Source organism: Thunnus albacares, chromosome 15 (assembly GCF_914725855.1).
Source record: "Thunnus albacares chromosome 15, fThuAlb1.1, whole genome shotgun sequence".
NCBI lineage: Eukaryota > Metazoa > Chordata > Actinopteri > Scombriformes > Scombridae > Thunnus > Thunnus albacares.
In genome coordinates this window covers 17,949,425-17,965,444 of record NC_058120.1, presented here as the reverse complement: position 1 = coordinate 17,965,444, position 16,020 = coordinate 17,949,425, and the positions used below count along the sequence as shown (strand labels likewise).

At 44.0% G+C, this 16,020-nt stretch overlaps 1 protein-coding gene across 15 annotated transcripts in view; it reads right to left on the bottom strand.

Annotated features, from left to right (window-relative positions):
• Positions 1-16,020, bottom strand: part of meis2a (Meis homeobox 2a) — a 195,314-nt gene that overhangs the window by 54,503 nt on the left and 124,791 nt on the right. For all 15 annotated transcript variants that reach the window (XM_044373976.1, XM_044373980.1, XM_044373981.1 and 12 more), the window contains one exon: positions 13,033-13,147. In XM_044373976.1, coding sequence (XP_044229911.1) covers positions 13,033-13,147 — 115 coding nt within the window. The remainder of the gene's footprint in view (positions 1-13,032; positions 13,148-16,020) is intronic.

Genomic DNA, 16,020 nt, shown 5'->3' with positions numbered 1-16,020 from the left:
CCAATATCTAAATGTGTTCTTAAACTCCATTGAAAATATTTTTATTTTTACTATTTGAGAATGGTGGGTTATTCTTTACTGCCTACACCAATCTCCCCCATCCCTTATGCCGCCCCCCCCCTCCTCTTTTGCAACACCAGTGGTGTCCCAGCCTGAGCGGAGGAATGTCCGGCTTGATGGCTGCAGCAGCGGGAATGTCCCGTTCTAGTCAGCCTTCGCACCAGAGATTTCAGTTTTAATACCCCTTCGTCCCATCCCCGCAAAGACAGGAATTCGGTGGGAAGGGAATGTGGCGGGATGGGGGGCTGAGAGAGTGGAATACAGTTGGCTATTAAGGATAAGGCAAGGGGCAAGAGAAGAGGAAACGTTAAAAAAAAAAAAAAAAAAAAAAGAAAATATGAGAATATTGTAGGTAGATGACAAACAGCCGAGAGGGTAGGCAAAAGAAAAAGAAGGGAAGGAAAATATCTTGAGGGGGTGTCGGTTGGAAAGGGGGGTCAGAAATTGAGAGGTGGAGGAAGAGGACAGCAGAGGGTTGGGGTAAACTCCCACAGTTCCTCATTACATGGAGTTGAAATGATCCTCCTGACACCTGAGCTGTAACCAAGAGATTACAGAATTGATGAATCCTTGGTTTAAAATGCAGCTGTTTTATTCTGCTTTAGTAATTAATTCTTTTTCCGATAGCGTATTGATTAAGCGTAGCCCCTGATAAAGTTCAAACTGAGAGAGATCCCTCCAGGGCTTTGGCTTGGCCTGCTCTGGAGAGTCAATGAAAACTTCCTCCCTCCACCTGCATCTCTCTCTCTGTCAGCACAGTTTACCCTCATAAATTAGTCAGATCTGTGAGGAGTGAGGATCTTGCTTAGTTGATACTTGCTTTGTCTGCCCTCTTGCTGATACACTTCCGTTATTTTAATGCTATCACACCTACACAGATGCAGATGCCCATATTGATAAGTTCATATTACACAGCTCACCAAAACATTAATGGTAGAGGGATTTTTCTGGCATACTGACTTAGTCCATGTACTCATAGATATAGCTCTTTCACCTAGCAGCTGATTCATTTGCTCTCTTCTCCTGCCTCTCTTGCTCTCATTCTCACCCTAACAGGGAATCATAGCATACAGAACAAGAGTGTCTCCTTTCACAAAACTACTCTTTCATTCTTTTTATTGCTACAGTTTTCCATACAGCTGTGAGTGAAAGTCTGATCAACAGAGTGTAGAGCGGGTCTCTCCGGGGAGCCAACTAGCGGAGAAATCAGATACAGCTTTACAAGAGAGTCAGCCGCTCATGTCTTGTCAAGACCCCTCACCTACCGGCTCCTTTACAAGTCAATAACCCGGGCCCAGTGTCCTCCACTGGGCCTTGGCACACATTCACCACTTTCTATAGGAAGCAGAGGTAGGCAGGTGGGGTGGAGCCCATAGTTCCATGGTGTATCCCCTAATGCGCCATTGTTCTGTATGATTTTATGAAAATAAAGTATGTTTATTTTCAAAATACTCCCTACACAGAATGAAATATATTACAATAGTCCTACATGTGGTAGGACACTATATTTAATCCCAAAATACAAATGGACTCTTCTGACATTTCTGTCATACATAGTGACAAATAACTGGTGACCCCATGATGACAGAATAGCCTGTTAAAAGCCGTTTTCAATATTAAGAACTAATGAAAGAGTGAATGAATTATGAAGGGAGAAGGGAAAAATATAATTAGAAGGTGGAAGCAGTGCTTAATACATTTACTCGAGACTATTTCCTTTCATTAATGGGACTGCAGCATGAGGAGAGAGGGTTTTGACGAGGCTAGTATTGACTGTCCGCCTTGCTCCTTAAGGTAAATCCAGCAGGTCATTTCATTAAGGCCCAATTCCATGGCACTAATTTTGATTTTAGGGGCTTGACAGCTGTTGGCAGTGGAAATTGCTGTGGCAGGAACAGTGACAGAGGAGCCTATTACTGCTGTGAAAAAAATACAAATTGCAAAGCCTCGGTTCAAATTACTGCCACTCTGCCTCGTTGACCCACCAAAGTTCGCATTTCATCACGTTCCTGGAACTTACCTTTTGATTAGCTGCATGAAAAAGGGGGAGTGACAACACATAATAAAAGTACAAAAAAACTGACATCTCAAATATGAGATGCAGAGAAACAAATGTGCGTGAATTTACACACATGCCTATTGTCAATAATGTAATTCTACACTGAGTGAGAAAAAAAAGGAACACCCGTATAATGTAATGAAATGCGAGACAAGAGCCTCACAATAAATTCTACATTCCTTAAAAGTTTTTGACTGCCAGTTTAGTTGTTTGTGGTTTGTATTATATTAAGAATGTTAAGAAAAACTACAACACTGCAAACTAGAGCCTCAACTGACCACATAGTAGATTTACTACTCTGACACCTTGTCAACAATAATTCAATAGTTTTTTTCAAATATTTTCATTTTATTTGCTTGTTTTTCATGTTCTAAATGAGACATTACTGATCTGTCCTCACACAACATGATTACTGTAGGTTGGTCTGGCAGTATGATGGACCTGACTCAAAATGTGAGCCCTCGATCGCCTCGCCTTGCAAGTTAATGTGCAGCAATAAAGTTCTAAAAGGGAGAAAAAAATCTCCTCCTCTGATGCTATTAATTAGCAGTGTTCAAAGCTTTTTGAAGCTCTCCATCTCCTTTTGTTTCACTCTCTCTTTTCTTTTCTTTCTTTTTTTTTTTTTTGGACCGGCCTTCGTTATTGACTTTTCAATTTTTCCCCCCCTACATCCACCCCCTGCACTAACGGTAGCACCAGTGTTTCTGCAGCAGGGCCCAGCCCAACAATACCCCCAAGCCCACTCTCTGAGACACTGGCTGGGGAGCCCTGAGAGCTGGGCCAGCCCTACAGCTCCCACCAGCCCAACACCAACTCCCCATGAGACCAAAATCAAAGAGAGAGGCCCTTAAAATATAACCATGGGTATAATGAGGGTGCTCCAAAGAACAATAAGCATATACACCAAAGGAGAAACAAGAGTAGGAGTACAAAAGAAAGAGGGAGAAAACTATAGGACTGTTGGCCTGAAAGTGTTCTTGAGAAGTGAACAACAGTGAGTGGATGAGAAAAAAAAAACTGAACGATACTGTGCTGTGGGAGAGAGGGCAAAGGGCCACAGCCAGTGGTGATGGTAGCCGGGGCCACGCATATATCCAACCACGTATCTGAACCCAAAACAACAAGGGGGTCTGCCGCATGCCTCTGGAGCCGAAGGGAGCCAAAGGGAGCACGACTAATTTCTGCACAACAATAGGCCTGGATGAGCGCCCACACAATGGCAGGTGCTTTGAATAGCAGCAGGGCCCTTGCAGCAGGGCTCTTCTCCTCTCTCACTCTAAGGTCTTGGGCTCTGGCTTGTGTAACCTTTCATTTTCAACCGGGCTTCCTTTTGACTTATAAAGGATGAAAATGATCTCATGGGGGGCTAAAGGAGTAAGAGACAGCCAAGCCTGTGAGGCACAATTCAGACCAATCATCTTTTCAGTACATCTGTGCTATCTGCCTCCTACATGTTTCTCTCTTTTTCTATTGGTTTTTATTTATCAGTGTTTTGTAAACTATTTCTGTCTTTACATTAACAGTATCTCTTCCTCTCTTTCAATTGCCTCTCTGTACTTTTTTCTTCTTTTTTTACCTCATTCTAATTTTTTTTTCATTGACTGTTGTGTTGTTATTTTCTGTAGTGGTTGTGTTTGTTGTGCTGCTGTTGGGCTGTCCTGTAGGCCATGATGCAGTGGTAAAGGCAGTTTTCCCCCCACCTTAAGAGCATTCTTTCCGGGGTCACAAGGTCAGGCTTCACAGATGTCTCCTGCAGACACTCAGTTGTCTAAACATTGCATCCCTGGGAGTAAGCATTCGTACTAAACAATGCAGCTTTTCCCCCTCACTCTGGAAAATGTTAAATGTTTTTTTTTTGTTTCTTTCTTTTTCTACCTCTCTGTTTCATTGTTTTATTTTTGAATGAAACTATACAGTGAGTGCAATTTTTCCAAGGTGGAGGTTTTTGTGTTTAGATAATGAAAGAAAGCACTGGTTATCACAAGATAGCAGTGTTTTTTGGCTGCTTTCATTCTTTTGAACACTCCCCGTCTCCCTAAGTTTCCTCCAATTGTTCTAATGGGGCCTTAGTCATCCTTGCCTGGTGGCAGAGGGAAAGATGCTTTTTAAAGGTCTTTTTCTTCTCTCTGTATGTGTTGCCAGGAGAGAAAAATGAAAACATGTAGTAACTGTCCTGAAATCCACACTGAGAGACAGATACAAGAAACCCTTGAGTAAGCAGGGCAGAAGCTAAACAAAGAGCAACCCTAGATGAACAGAAAGACAATATTTGAAGAACATCTCTCTGTAGCCTCAATCTCAACAAAAAAAATGGTAGAGAAGAGAATTCCTGAGCCAAACAGCTTTCATTAAAGGGAAATCAGCTTCTGCTTTTTTTAGGGGGCGGAGCGTGACACTGGTAAAAGAGAGGAGATTGCAGCATTTAACATGCAAGTTCTGCCTCAAAACATGGAAAAGTGTGTAATTGGAACAACATTTTAAAAATCCAGGCACTGAGCTATCCTTGAATATCTTACTCCTTTTCATCTTGCCTTCCCTTGTTCCTTTTTCTCTTCCTTCGTTTGATATGGTGTTCTTGCTTCCCCCTCCAAACATCTCCTCTGTATTCTGCAAATTGATAACCCTCTAAATGAATTATGGTAAATGCATAATGAAGGTTTTCTCAGCTTCCGCCCTGCAGCCAGCCAGGATGGAGCATCTCGTTTGGCATGTTTGATTTGTTTTGTTGCGCATTTAGCCCCAGTGTTCCTTCAGAGTGTTCACTGCTTGGGGCATGTAAATAAGAAATTATCCTTGCTGACTAACATGGCTAATACCTCCTCTGGGGTAATCAAAAATTATTAGACGCTTGCTTCCAATAAACATTAGGGCTCATGGCACTAACCACTGTCAAATCGCTCACCTCCGCCTGCTCCCCAATAGCCATAAAATGGGTGAACAAAAGTGATCAGGTGTGGAAAAAGCACTCTGGCTTCGTGGAAACTGAGAGACCGCGAGACTGCTATTATGCCTAAAAAAGCAGCCCTTGGCTTTAAGAGTCATTAAAGCATGTACTAGAGTGGGAATCAGACTAGAAAATGAGCTTATCTTGCATAATGCCCTCAAAAGCTTTGCATAAACGTGAAAGATGTGTGCGTGAAAATCAGCAGCAGAGAGGAAGAACTCGGATTGTAACACACTTCCTTTATCATCCTCCCACTCTCTTGGACGGTGGCAGCATGGTTAAAGCACTACCTGTAGGGTATAGCTACTCTGCTCAGTTCCAAATATGCTTCATGTGTGTGTAAAACCTCATTTACACAAGAGCAAACCACACAGCAAGTGAACAAGCTATAGCCGGCCTTGCTAAGCCACTCCACTCAACCGCGTGCTGTCTTTTGGGAGGGACCTTCGCTGTGATGTGGGGTTCGGACATTAGTGGGAGGAGAATAGGGAGGGTGGGGGTGGTGGAAGAGATTAAAGAGCCAAGGGAGGCAGAAGAAAGGAAAGAAAGTAAAAGAGCACAAGGCCCATTGGTCAAACACAAAGGGGGAGAGAGGGAAAGGACATTTGAAGTCAGGGTTAAACTCCAAATAAGCACACCTTAAACGGGCCTGTGTAAGCTGGCAGTCAGGGTTTTTGGAGTTTCCCTGCAGGTGTGCCTTTGACAGACTTGGCCTCCATAACCTCTCTCTGATCTAGAATGGGGCCCAGAGTTGGACACAGAAGAAACCAGTGGCATCTTGCTGCCTCTGCCTCTCATTTTCTGTCTATTACATTCATACACGCATGCTTACACTCTCTGTGAACACAGACACACACACACACACACACACACACACACACAAACACACTGCCAGACAAGGGGAAAACAAATCTGGTGAGGACTAGAGCAATTGGATTATCACCTCTTAAGGGTGACTTCTTGGCTGACCCCCTTCAGGCAAGCCTGCTGAAACAAGACAGAAAATTTCCTGGGAAAACACTCTTCCTTTAAAGAACCGAAGCACTGTCATCCCTGTGAAAATACAGAGGCAGCAGCATTAATGGACGTGGAAATGCCCTTTGGGGCACGCGCTCAAATCCCTTTTAGCCATATTACATCAGACCCCTGCGCACTCCTCATCATCACCACCACCACATGCACTGGAGTAATCAGCAGTGGAACATGGGTGTGTAAACCCACTGTATAATGAACTGATACTACAGCACTACACTGTCTTTGTTTTTGGCCCAAGCCTTGAGGTACGAGAGAAAAAGTCACTCCCCTCCTATTACTGCGGTTCAATCATGATTACTTCCCTGCAACACTGTTTCCTTTCTGTTTTTTAATTATGCTCAACTCACCCCCAGATAAGCTGGTCTTCATCTACGTCTCAGAGAAAGACAGAAAGAGAAGAAAAGAAAGAAAGAAAAAAAAAAAAAACATCTCCCCCAAGCTTTCCCTTAATGGCGCAAAACAGACATTCTCCTCAGCTGCTGTCAGAATAATCTGGGTAATTTTTTCCCTATGTTCTCCAAACATTAGTTTGCACATTAGGCTGACCCAGTTAATGCGCCTTTCCTGCTGTGGAGGACCCAGTTCCTGGCCAAGCTAGGCCAGGCTGGGTTGGGCCCGGGTCGCACCGGGGGCCTGTTCATGATTATGGACCAGAGGGACCAGGCCCCAGCCAGAGCTAAGGCAGAGGGGAGAAAGAGAAAAAGCGAAGGAGAAGAGAGGAGAGGGGGAGACGATAAGAGGAAGAGCGGGAAGAAAGCTTGAGCTACAGTGCGGATGGAAGGGCATAGATCGGTGGTGATGTTGTGGGTAGAGGACTGCGTTACTGGAAGTGAAGCTTCAACCTTTTAACAGTTCCTTTTCTTTCGCTGATTTTGTGTGTTTTTTTTTTTTCCTCTCATGATCTATAGACTCTAAAAACATAACACAGGGTCAGAAGAAAGACAGAAAGATAGAAAAAAAGAGAGAGAGAGAGAGCGGAAGGGAGGAAGGAAGGAGGGAGCTGAGGGAGCTGATCATTCTCTTTAATCACATTTTGGATGAGGGCCAGGTAGTCTGCGGTACTGAGAGCGAGACAGAGAGGGGTGAGTGAGGAGAGGAGTGTGAGGGAGACAGTAAGAGAGGGAGGGTGGGTGGGAGAAAAAGAGGTAAAGAGAGATGGAGGAATAAATGGAAAGAGAGGGGGAGAGAGAGAGAGAGAGGATGAGAAAGGGACTTATGGAGAGAGGGAGAGAGCGAATGAGCCTGAGAGCAGAGCCCCTTGAAACAGCTTGAAGTGCAGCAGCGCTTAAGCAAGTGTGCACATATGCCCACACATACTATGTCTATGTGCGTCTGTGTATGCAAGGGAGAGTGACAGCCATTCCCGTAAATGCCCGCAAATGCTGAATCCAGCAAGAATCTGGTGTTCGAGAAGAGGCAGAGAGAGATCCATTTTAAAACTATGTGCATTAACTATACTTTTCCCCATAGATTAAGCACTCCACATGAATAATTTAGCCTCTCTTATGCTAATGGGATCATGAAAGTATCCCCTCCGTACCGTGTTTTCTCCCCCTCCACAGAAACTCTTCTCAGCTTTCAACAATAGCCCTGCCCCTTCCCAACAAACCATCAGACAGACATACTGTGCTGTTTTCACAACAGATACCTGACTAACATGGGGCTGACATGTAGTGACAAGGCTAAAATTGCACACAGTGGCTTCTTGAGAAACGCCGTAGCATTGTTGTCCTCATTAAACAGGTATATCTTTAACTTGTTTTCCATTGAAGTGCAGTTCACTTCCACTTGCTGTCACTGGCTGTAAGATATTGAAAGTTATTGGCTGAATTCACATCATGGTTACACTTGGTTTAATGTTTATGTGATAGCTGTTGCCATTGAGCTGGTTTTTGTAAGTGACTACTGAAGCAGACTACTCCTCTTACACTTTCTGATTGCTTCACTGTGACTCTCTGTGCTTTCTTTCGAGAAGGGAAGTGCACATATCCTGTGTGTTTATGTGTTTTTTTGGCCTTTTTTGTTCAGTCTCTGCCATCGCGCACTAAAATATACCCATGCACACATTTACAACACACACACACACCCTCGTTGCTCCAGCATTGTGTTGTGGTGAGGTAGTGGCACTGTGTAAAAATTATCAGTGCTCCAACAGCTTGGAGTGAGAGCCATGAAACAGCAGGGCTTGGGTCTGCTTTATTGTTTATCTGTTGTTTATAGGCCAGTGTTCAGCTTTAATTACTACACTAAATTAAACTCTAACAGGCACTTAGAGGGAACCAGCTAACACACACATGCACATGCATGCCCACACACACACACACACAAACTGTATATTTTATGTACACAGACACACCTCACTGATCACTCCAGAGCTTGAGTATAAGCTACTAAAACGCAACAAGACTTCCATCTTGCGTTTAGCAGAGTCTCTGGTGTTTTTTCTGTTGTGGTTAAATTGTTTTTGGTCTTGTTTTCTTTCTCTTTCCTCATTTTCTGGATCTTCTTAAGCTTTAAGTGTTACTATAAAAAAAGCAAAGCCAAAGGTCTGGAAAATGCCAGATTCAACAGGCCTTGTTCATGCCGGGACTCTCTGAGCGGTCACAGGGAGTCGTGTCCCCACTAGGAATGACCCCCCTCTAGTGATCTCAACCACAAAGACCTTGCTGAGTGGGGCCCCTGGCCAAGGCCAAATGTACCACAACACCATCAAGCGCAGCATGCTCCCTTGAAGCCAAATATTCAATCTCTCCCTCTCTTGCTCCTCTTCTCTCCATCTCTGCCTTTCTCAGTCTCTCTGGGGAGCCTGTCTATCCACAGAGCGTGGGGATTGTTCAATTGCTGAGAAAATGTACAAAATGCTTTCTCCTCTCTTCTGTTGAGCCTTTTCCATCTACAGTAGAATCAGGGAATTGTACAGAAAGCCCCTTTGCTCACCACTCAAGATGTCAACGTGGATTTGGTCTTCATGCATAGCTAATAATTACAAGAGTGGACTGGAGCTGAGGCATGCACACTTACACACACACACACACACACACAGACATACAGATATACACATACGGCAAGAGGGGAAAACTGTTACCTACCGTGCAGAATCAGTGTTGGGGATTTACTGTTCATGACTGAGTGCATTTGACTCTGCTGTGTTTGGTGTGGGCAAATGTGCAGAGTATTTCATCACACTGCTCCATCACACTTTGGATGTTTAACATATTATGGACACCTGCTTGGAAACGAGTGCTATCTTAAGGCATGCACATTCATCAAGTTTAACTCCCTGCAACTGATGTCTCTGATGTTCCTAGATAAGCTTGGGAGAGTTCCAAAGGACTGTTAATCAAAATGATGTGCAAGCAGAGTCAATGAAGTTATTATGTGTTACCTTCTGAACCATCTCCCCATAACTGCTCATATTTGTTTATCTAGCCAGAACATAGGGAGTCACTCTCTCACAATCAGTAAGTGAGAGTGCAGAATTTGCCCTGAGGATGATAGTACATATTTTTGGATGGAAATTCTAAGAAAAAGGAAAAACATGTCTGTTAAGAACAGGGTGGGGAGAGGTTGCAGATCTGAGTATTGTACTGATACCCTTTATGTGTCAGAACCTTAACTGGCAATCTTTACTGACAGCTATGAGCATGCTTCACCTTGGTTTACTGCTTGACGATAAATTATTCCACAAGAGGGGCAATACATATTTGCGCACTTGTTAAATTGTTTTTTGGCACGGGTTCAGAGCAACCTTCAATGCTGAGATACAAGCGGAAGATTGTGGAAGTGAATTCTGCTCAGAGCGACCATCCTGAGACCTGTATGCACAGTACACACAGTACTTTTTAAGAAGAGGTATGTGAGTGATATTGAACTTTATTCTTTTGCACATCGCCTAACATCAGCCAAAGAGAGAGGGAAAGGAAGAAACAAGTAAAAACTTTCAGACATTTAGACTGTCAGAAATGTTTCACCATTTTTGGGAGAATTTTTTTGGAAGATTCAACACAGTGATGCTTCCATTTTGGGGGCAAATGTTTTTCAAGCCACATGTACACATAAAATACACCTTTCAAGATGGAAGCTGGCAGAAGAAATGATTGATGTTTTTCTTGGCAGCTGAAAACCAAAATGCACTGTGGGTCTCACGCACTTTTTCCCTTTCCTCCTCTCTCTCACTCTCTCCCATCTATTCTGTCTTCCTCAACTGATCCACATCGTCACCCCTTTTAACAGGGGCCAAGCTGTTAAAGACCCCATTACTGAAGTGAAGCACACATTTCACATTTTCTCTGTGGACTTGAGAGTGTGGACTACAAATTTTATGTGGAAATGTATTGAGATAGGAGGCGAGTTCATGCGTGGAGTGGAGTGGAGGAGAGGAGGGAAAGGTGGAGAGGTTGGGGGGGGGGGGAAGGCTCTGTCAGAATGGAAGGGCCAAAGTCGGGAGTCAGCGAGCGCTTCAAGCGTTAACGTAATTGCAAGAATGTGAAAAATGAGGCGGCGGGGCTCCCGAGCGGAGCGAAAGGTCAGAGCATGCCTCACACAAAACAACTGGCTGGAGGACGGCCTCATTAGACCATTAAATCAGCTGCCCTCTCTCTTTCTCTTTCTCTTTTTTCTCTTTCTCTTTTTTCTCCTTACTTTTTCACCTTTTCTACTCTTTCACCAACGTACTTCAATGGCTCTTCGTGCCTTCTTTTAAATCTGTTTATCTTTTCTATGCTGCTTATTTTGGGGGTTTTTTTTACCATGAAAGGCTTTCAGCTGGCTGGTGGACCTAGTATTTAGCACTCTTCAGTGTAAGTCAGACTCTGGCCCTGATCTAGACCTGGTTTATCTTGGCCCAGTGCACGGTGCTGTACCGTAACTGTCTTTGGCCCATATTGATCCGCTGTTACTGGATATGGTGGGGAAAGGGGTCGATAAGTGGTCTGTGGATTACAGGTCACTTGTACTTATGTGTGTAAGGTAATCAATAGGCAGTGCATTTCTTTCTCTCATGCCCCCTCCTCTCTCTCTTGTTCCTGCAGTCCTCATATCCCATGCTACTTACAGTTGTGAAGATGAGTGCAAAAACACCACTCATCTCCGTCTTCTGACCTGCCATCATACAGTGTTTTTAACCAAAATTATTACTTCCATACCAGAGAATCAAACACTCTGTTTACTGCAAATTTACTGATTTTTTCAGAAAGAATGAGACGCTTGTTCCCACTAAATGCAAAAATGTAGAAACAAAATGCACTACAGCGAAGGCAGTGTTAGTGAGCGTCTGCCCTGCTAAAGTGTTCATGAGCGCCAGACTGTTCTGTAGCTATTTCTGTGCTCTATCCAGCCTGGAAGGGGCAAGCAAAATGAGAATTCTCTCGATCAGGATCAATTAAGTGTCACATTATTGTTAGCCATTCCTTAATTATAGCCTTACTGTCAGACAGGCACATCCTGTTGCTAGCCAAGGCCTAGCTATCATCGTCTTCTCCTCTCCAACAAGCCTGACAGGAGCCTGTGATCCAACTAGTCCTGACACAGCCAACCACAGAGGTCTGCTACGGCCCTTAGTCTGCGGTCAGTAATGGTTCAGAAGCGATAACTGCTGCTTCTGTCGGAGGAGGAGAAGATGATTTAAACAGTCCCACCACAGAGCACACATCCCATCGATACATTTGATCACTTATTGGCAAAGCGATAGCCATGAAGAGACACAACAAGCGGCTCCATTCGGTGAGCCAGCTGGTATAAGTGTGTATCTAAGTGTTTGAGTGTTTTTGTGTGTGTAGACGGTGTGATGAAATTACATGCAAAACCCTGGACACTGCCAGAGGGCACGCACTGATACAGAAAGAGACCCACAAACACACACACACAGACACACACACACACTCTGCCGCCAGTGAAAGGAGATCTTGGTGCATTCAAAATAAGGGGGAGACAAGAAAGGAAAGGCCAGGAGCTCATCATCTGTTCTCTTAGTTTAGGCAGCAGTTGCATTTAATAAACAATTTTAACCTTGCAATGTGTTGACGCTTGGCCGCACCTCTAAATTCAACTAATCGCATATGCTTTTGATAATTTACATGTCAAAATTGATACAGGCCGTGACAAAAATACAAGGCACATAGCTGTGACTTGCACACACTAACTGTAATAAATTCAAATACATTTGTTTTGAAATGCATTATTGCCGTTTGGCAGGTTGCGTACTGGATAACACAGGGCTCACTGAGACATGATTAGGGGCTGTTGTGCGGGCAAAGTTAATATGGTTTAAATGCAAGCAAGAACTGGCAGAAATATACTATTAATCACCAGCTTTTGTTCAGCTCTCTAAATAGCAACATTTTGGAAAGCCTTTTACTAGGTTGGTGTATTATATTGGCTGTTGCTTGTTTCTGCGCCCGAGTGTAACGGTGGATAAGCGTGTTCATTTTTAGGTGTGACTATGTGTTTACATGGATGGCAGTCAAAAAAACGGATGATCCAGTGTGCAAAAGGAGAGACTGGGACGTACGTGTATGGAGAGATGTGCCATCTATTCACTGTAGATCTCACATTAAACAGGGTTAAAGTGAAGTGTTGGCAACTCTACCCATGCATGATGATTAATATGTCCTGCATGGATCTGTGCCTGTGTCTATGTGTGTTGATGTGTTGTGCATGAGTGCGCACGTATGTGCTTGATTTTATATACATATATATATATATATATATATATATATATATAAAAATATATATAAATATATAATCATATATATATGTGCTTGATTATACATATATATATATACACACACACACACACACATATATATATGTAAATATATATATATATATATATATATATGTATGTATGTATGTATATGTATGTATGTATGTATATATGTGTGTGTGTCTGTGTGAGCCTGCGTGCACGTGCGTGCCCGTTTCTGTGCTGGCTCACCTTGTTCACTGCTGTTGTCACCGCTCTGTGAAGCGTGTCCCCCGCTGGAGGGCCCCGGTGTGCCGGCTGAGTGTGTGGAAGTGGCGTCATCATGGTCTCTCCAGGAAGCTGGGTTCTGAGGTTTGAAAAGAGAGAAAGCGAGCGTGGGATCCATTCATCCATCCGTGCATCCATCCACATTCCCCCGTCCAAACCGCAAACCAGGAGCAGAGAGAGCAGGAAGGGGGAGAAAGGGGAGGAGGGGAAGGTGGAGAGGGAGAGACACAGAAAGAGAGGAAGACCATATGACCATGCTGGAAACGTGAGAGTGACATCTGTAAGAGTCTACAGGCACTGTGAGGGTCCTTGGCCTGCTTACATTCTCTTGGCAAGGCCAAGAGCCCCACTGCCTGTTTCTCCAGCTAACAGACAATCAACGATGCCACTACAATCATAAATGAATATAAAGAAACACATGCACTAAAGTAGCTGGCAATAAGTCAAATCATTGTAATGAAAGTGTTTCATTAATGCATGAGAGCAAAACGCCACACCGTTAATGTGGCATTTGATTTTGAACGTTGCAAGAAGAGCACTTGTGAGTAATTGTCTAAACACATATGGCAGAGCCCAGTGGAGTTCGTTTATACCATAACCAATTGAGACTTCCGTGTCAAGTGAGAAATATAGAGGTAAAAAGTCCAAACACACCACAGCCGCCATTAATCATTACCACTGTCAGAAATGAAAATAAGATATGACAGTGATTCTCCTGCTAATCTGCCAAAAATGTGTACACGCCCACACTGACATACACACACGCCCACAGAGTACTGCAGAAATACACTTACACACACATGCTAATGACATAATAGAGCAAGAAGTATAAACACACACGCGCACACACTCACTTTCATATATACAAACACACGCTGAAAAAAAGTGTTAAATCTCCACTGCCTAACTTCAAAGAAATGCCCATAAACAAATCCGCTTTTAAGGTGACTTTAATTCTCTTTCTCTTCTCCGTCCTTCCCTTATTTCGCTCCTTCTCCTGCTCTCTTTCCTGGTCATTCACACTGCCCTGCTGGTGCACACAGGGAAACAGGATTTTCTACTGTACAGGAAAGGCTTTATCAGTGCCACATGAAGGCAGGCTAGAGGTGGAATTTCCTCTGCCATTCAGGCAATAGAGGGACAGACCGATCACGTCATTTACTACGCTCATGCCCGCAAACACACAGGCTCAATCAAATACGCACTCCAAACAGCCTCCCACACAGAGTTGATACTGCCTCGTAGCTCACACAACCCTAGCTAGTCTTTCCCAATTTAACATGTCACCTGAGCATGATGACAAAATGTTGGCGAACCTAAGCCCAACGTTGTTTGGGGCCCGAGAGAAGCAGCCCCTTGAGCAGAGCCCAAGCCAAACAAACACAGGCCTGCACCAAGTCTTCCCACAAACCTCAACCCACTTCTCAGTTCCCGCTATGGGGTTTTTTTTTTTCTTCCCCAGAAACACACACACACACACACACACACACACACAGAAACACACATACATACATACATACATACGTATGAAAACAGAGGGAAAATGTACAAGCCGTAGAATATTCCAAGAAAGAGACCGTTTTTACCATTTTGTCTAACTGCAGCAGTGTTCCTGATGAACTTCTTTTCCCTCAGCTCCCACCAGAGAGGAGCCTGCCTGCCTGCATTGGTGCTCCAGTCAGAGTGAGCTGTACTGGAGGAGGACAGACAGGATAGTGCCTGGAGACTAGTGGAAGTTTGCGGGGAAACAGAGGCTACAAGACAAGCGGCTGCCGAGCTCCCCTGGGTGTGCAGTCCTGATGTGCTTCTGCTTGTTCTGCTGCGGAGGCGAGGCTGCTGCTATGCCTGTGAGCGAGGCCCTTTTATCTGCTAAGTTTTTTGGGGAAGGAGGGCTGTTTTCTCAAACAGCTCCGAGCTGAAAACAGCAGACAGAAACACACAAGGCCCTTCAGACCCTCCGCTCCACTCAAGGCCCTCTCAGCGTCAGCTGTTCACCGGATGGCAATCAGATAAAGAGCTCGGAGAATTACTCAGAAGAGGGGTAAGAAGACAGAGTGAACAATAGCCCGTGCATGGGTTTTAGCCCTCTAGAATGAGTGGAGGGAAAAGTGTCCCCGCTTTGAGAGGGATGGGTGATTGTGATGTGTTCACTCTCTGGGCCACTGATCAACACATGGTATACTTCTCAGAAGCAAGGTGTGTTGTTATAGTAATGTTCTGCTCACAACGCACAGCAGGCTGAGTAAAGTCACTAATGTGGGAAAAACCCATCAACCATCCCAAAACAATCTAATTCTGTCTTCTTCGTACGAACACAGAGGGAAGTAAGAAAGACAAATAAAAATCCCAGAACTCCCAGAGTGCATAATGTACAGTATTTTAGCAGAGCTGGTCTCAGTGCACGCTGAACAGCCTGTTGTTGTTCCAAGAGGAGAAAATGACTGGGTTCTACTTCCTCACAATGAGACACCCACTGCCGACGAAGACGGGAGACAGACCTGAAAAACTATGCTCGCTGCTCTCACACACACTCTCGCTCTCTTGTTCTCTCTCTCTCTCTCTCTCTCTCTAACACTTGGCAGCTATGGCCACAGCATGGTTTTAATGCAACAGCTGAATCGATAGAACTTAATTTAGCTATCATTGCAGAGTAATGTGTCATTTTTAATGGTGCTGGTACTAAATTAAATTCAAAGACACCTCAGTTAATGGTGTTAAAGGGAATGATATTTTGCTGTGATTTGCTACCCTGTGGGTTTAATGGGCCTGTATGCAGGGATATAGATAAAGCTTTGTTAGTTTGGTTCCTATAGGGCAAAAAGTAGAGTGCAGCACTTTATAATAATAATGGTAATACAGTAGCTGCCCAGTGCATATACAGTGGATATACTGTGTCTGATGAAGCACACACTCCTCTTTTTAATACCTGTAAGTCACCTGTAATTCATAACG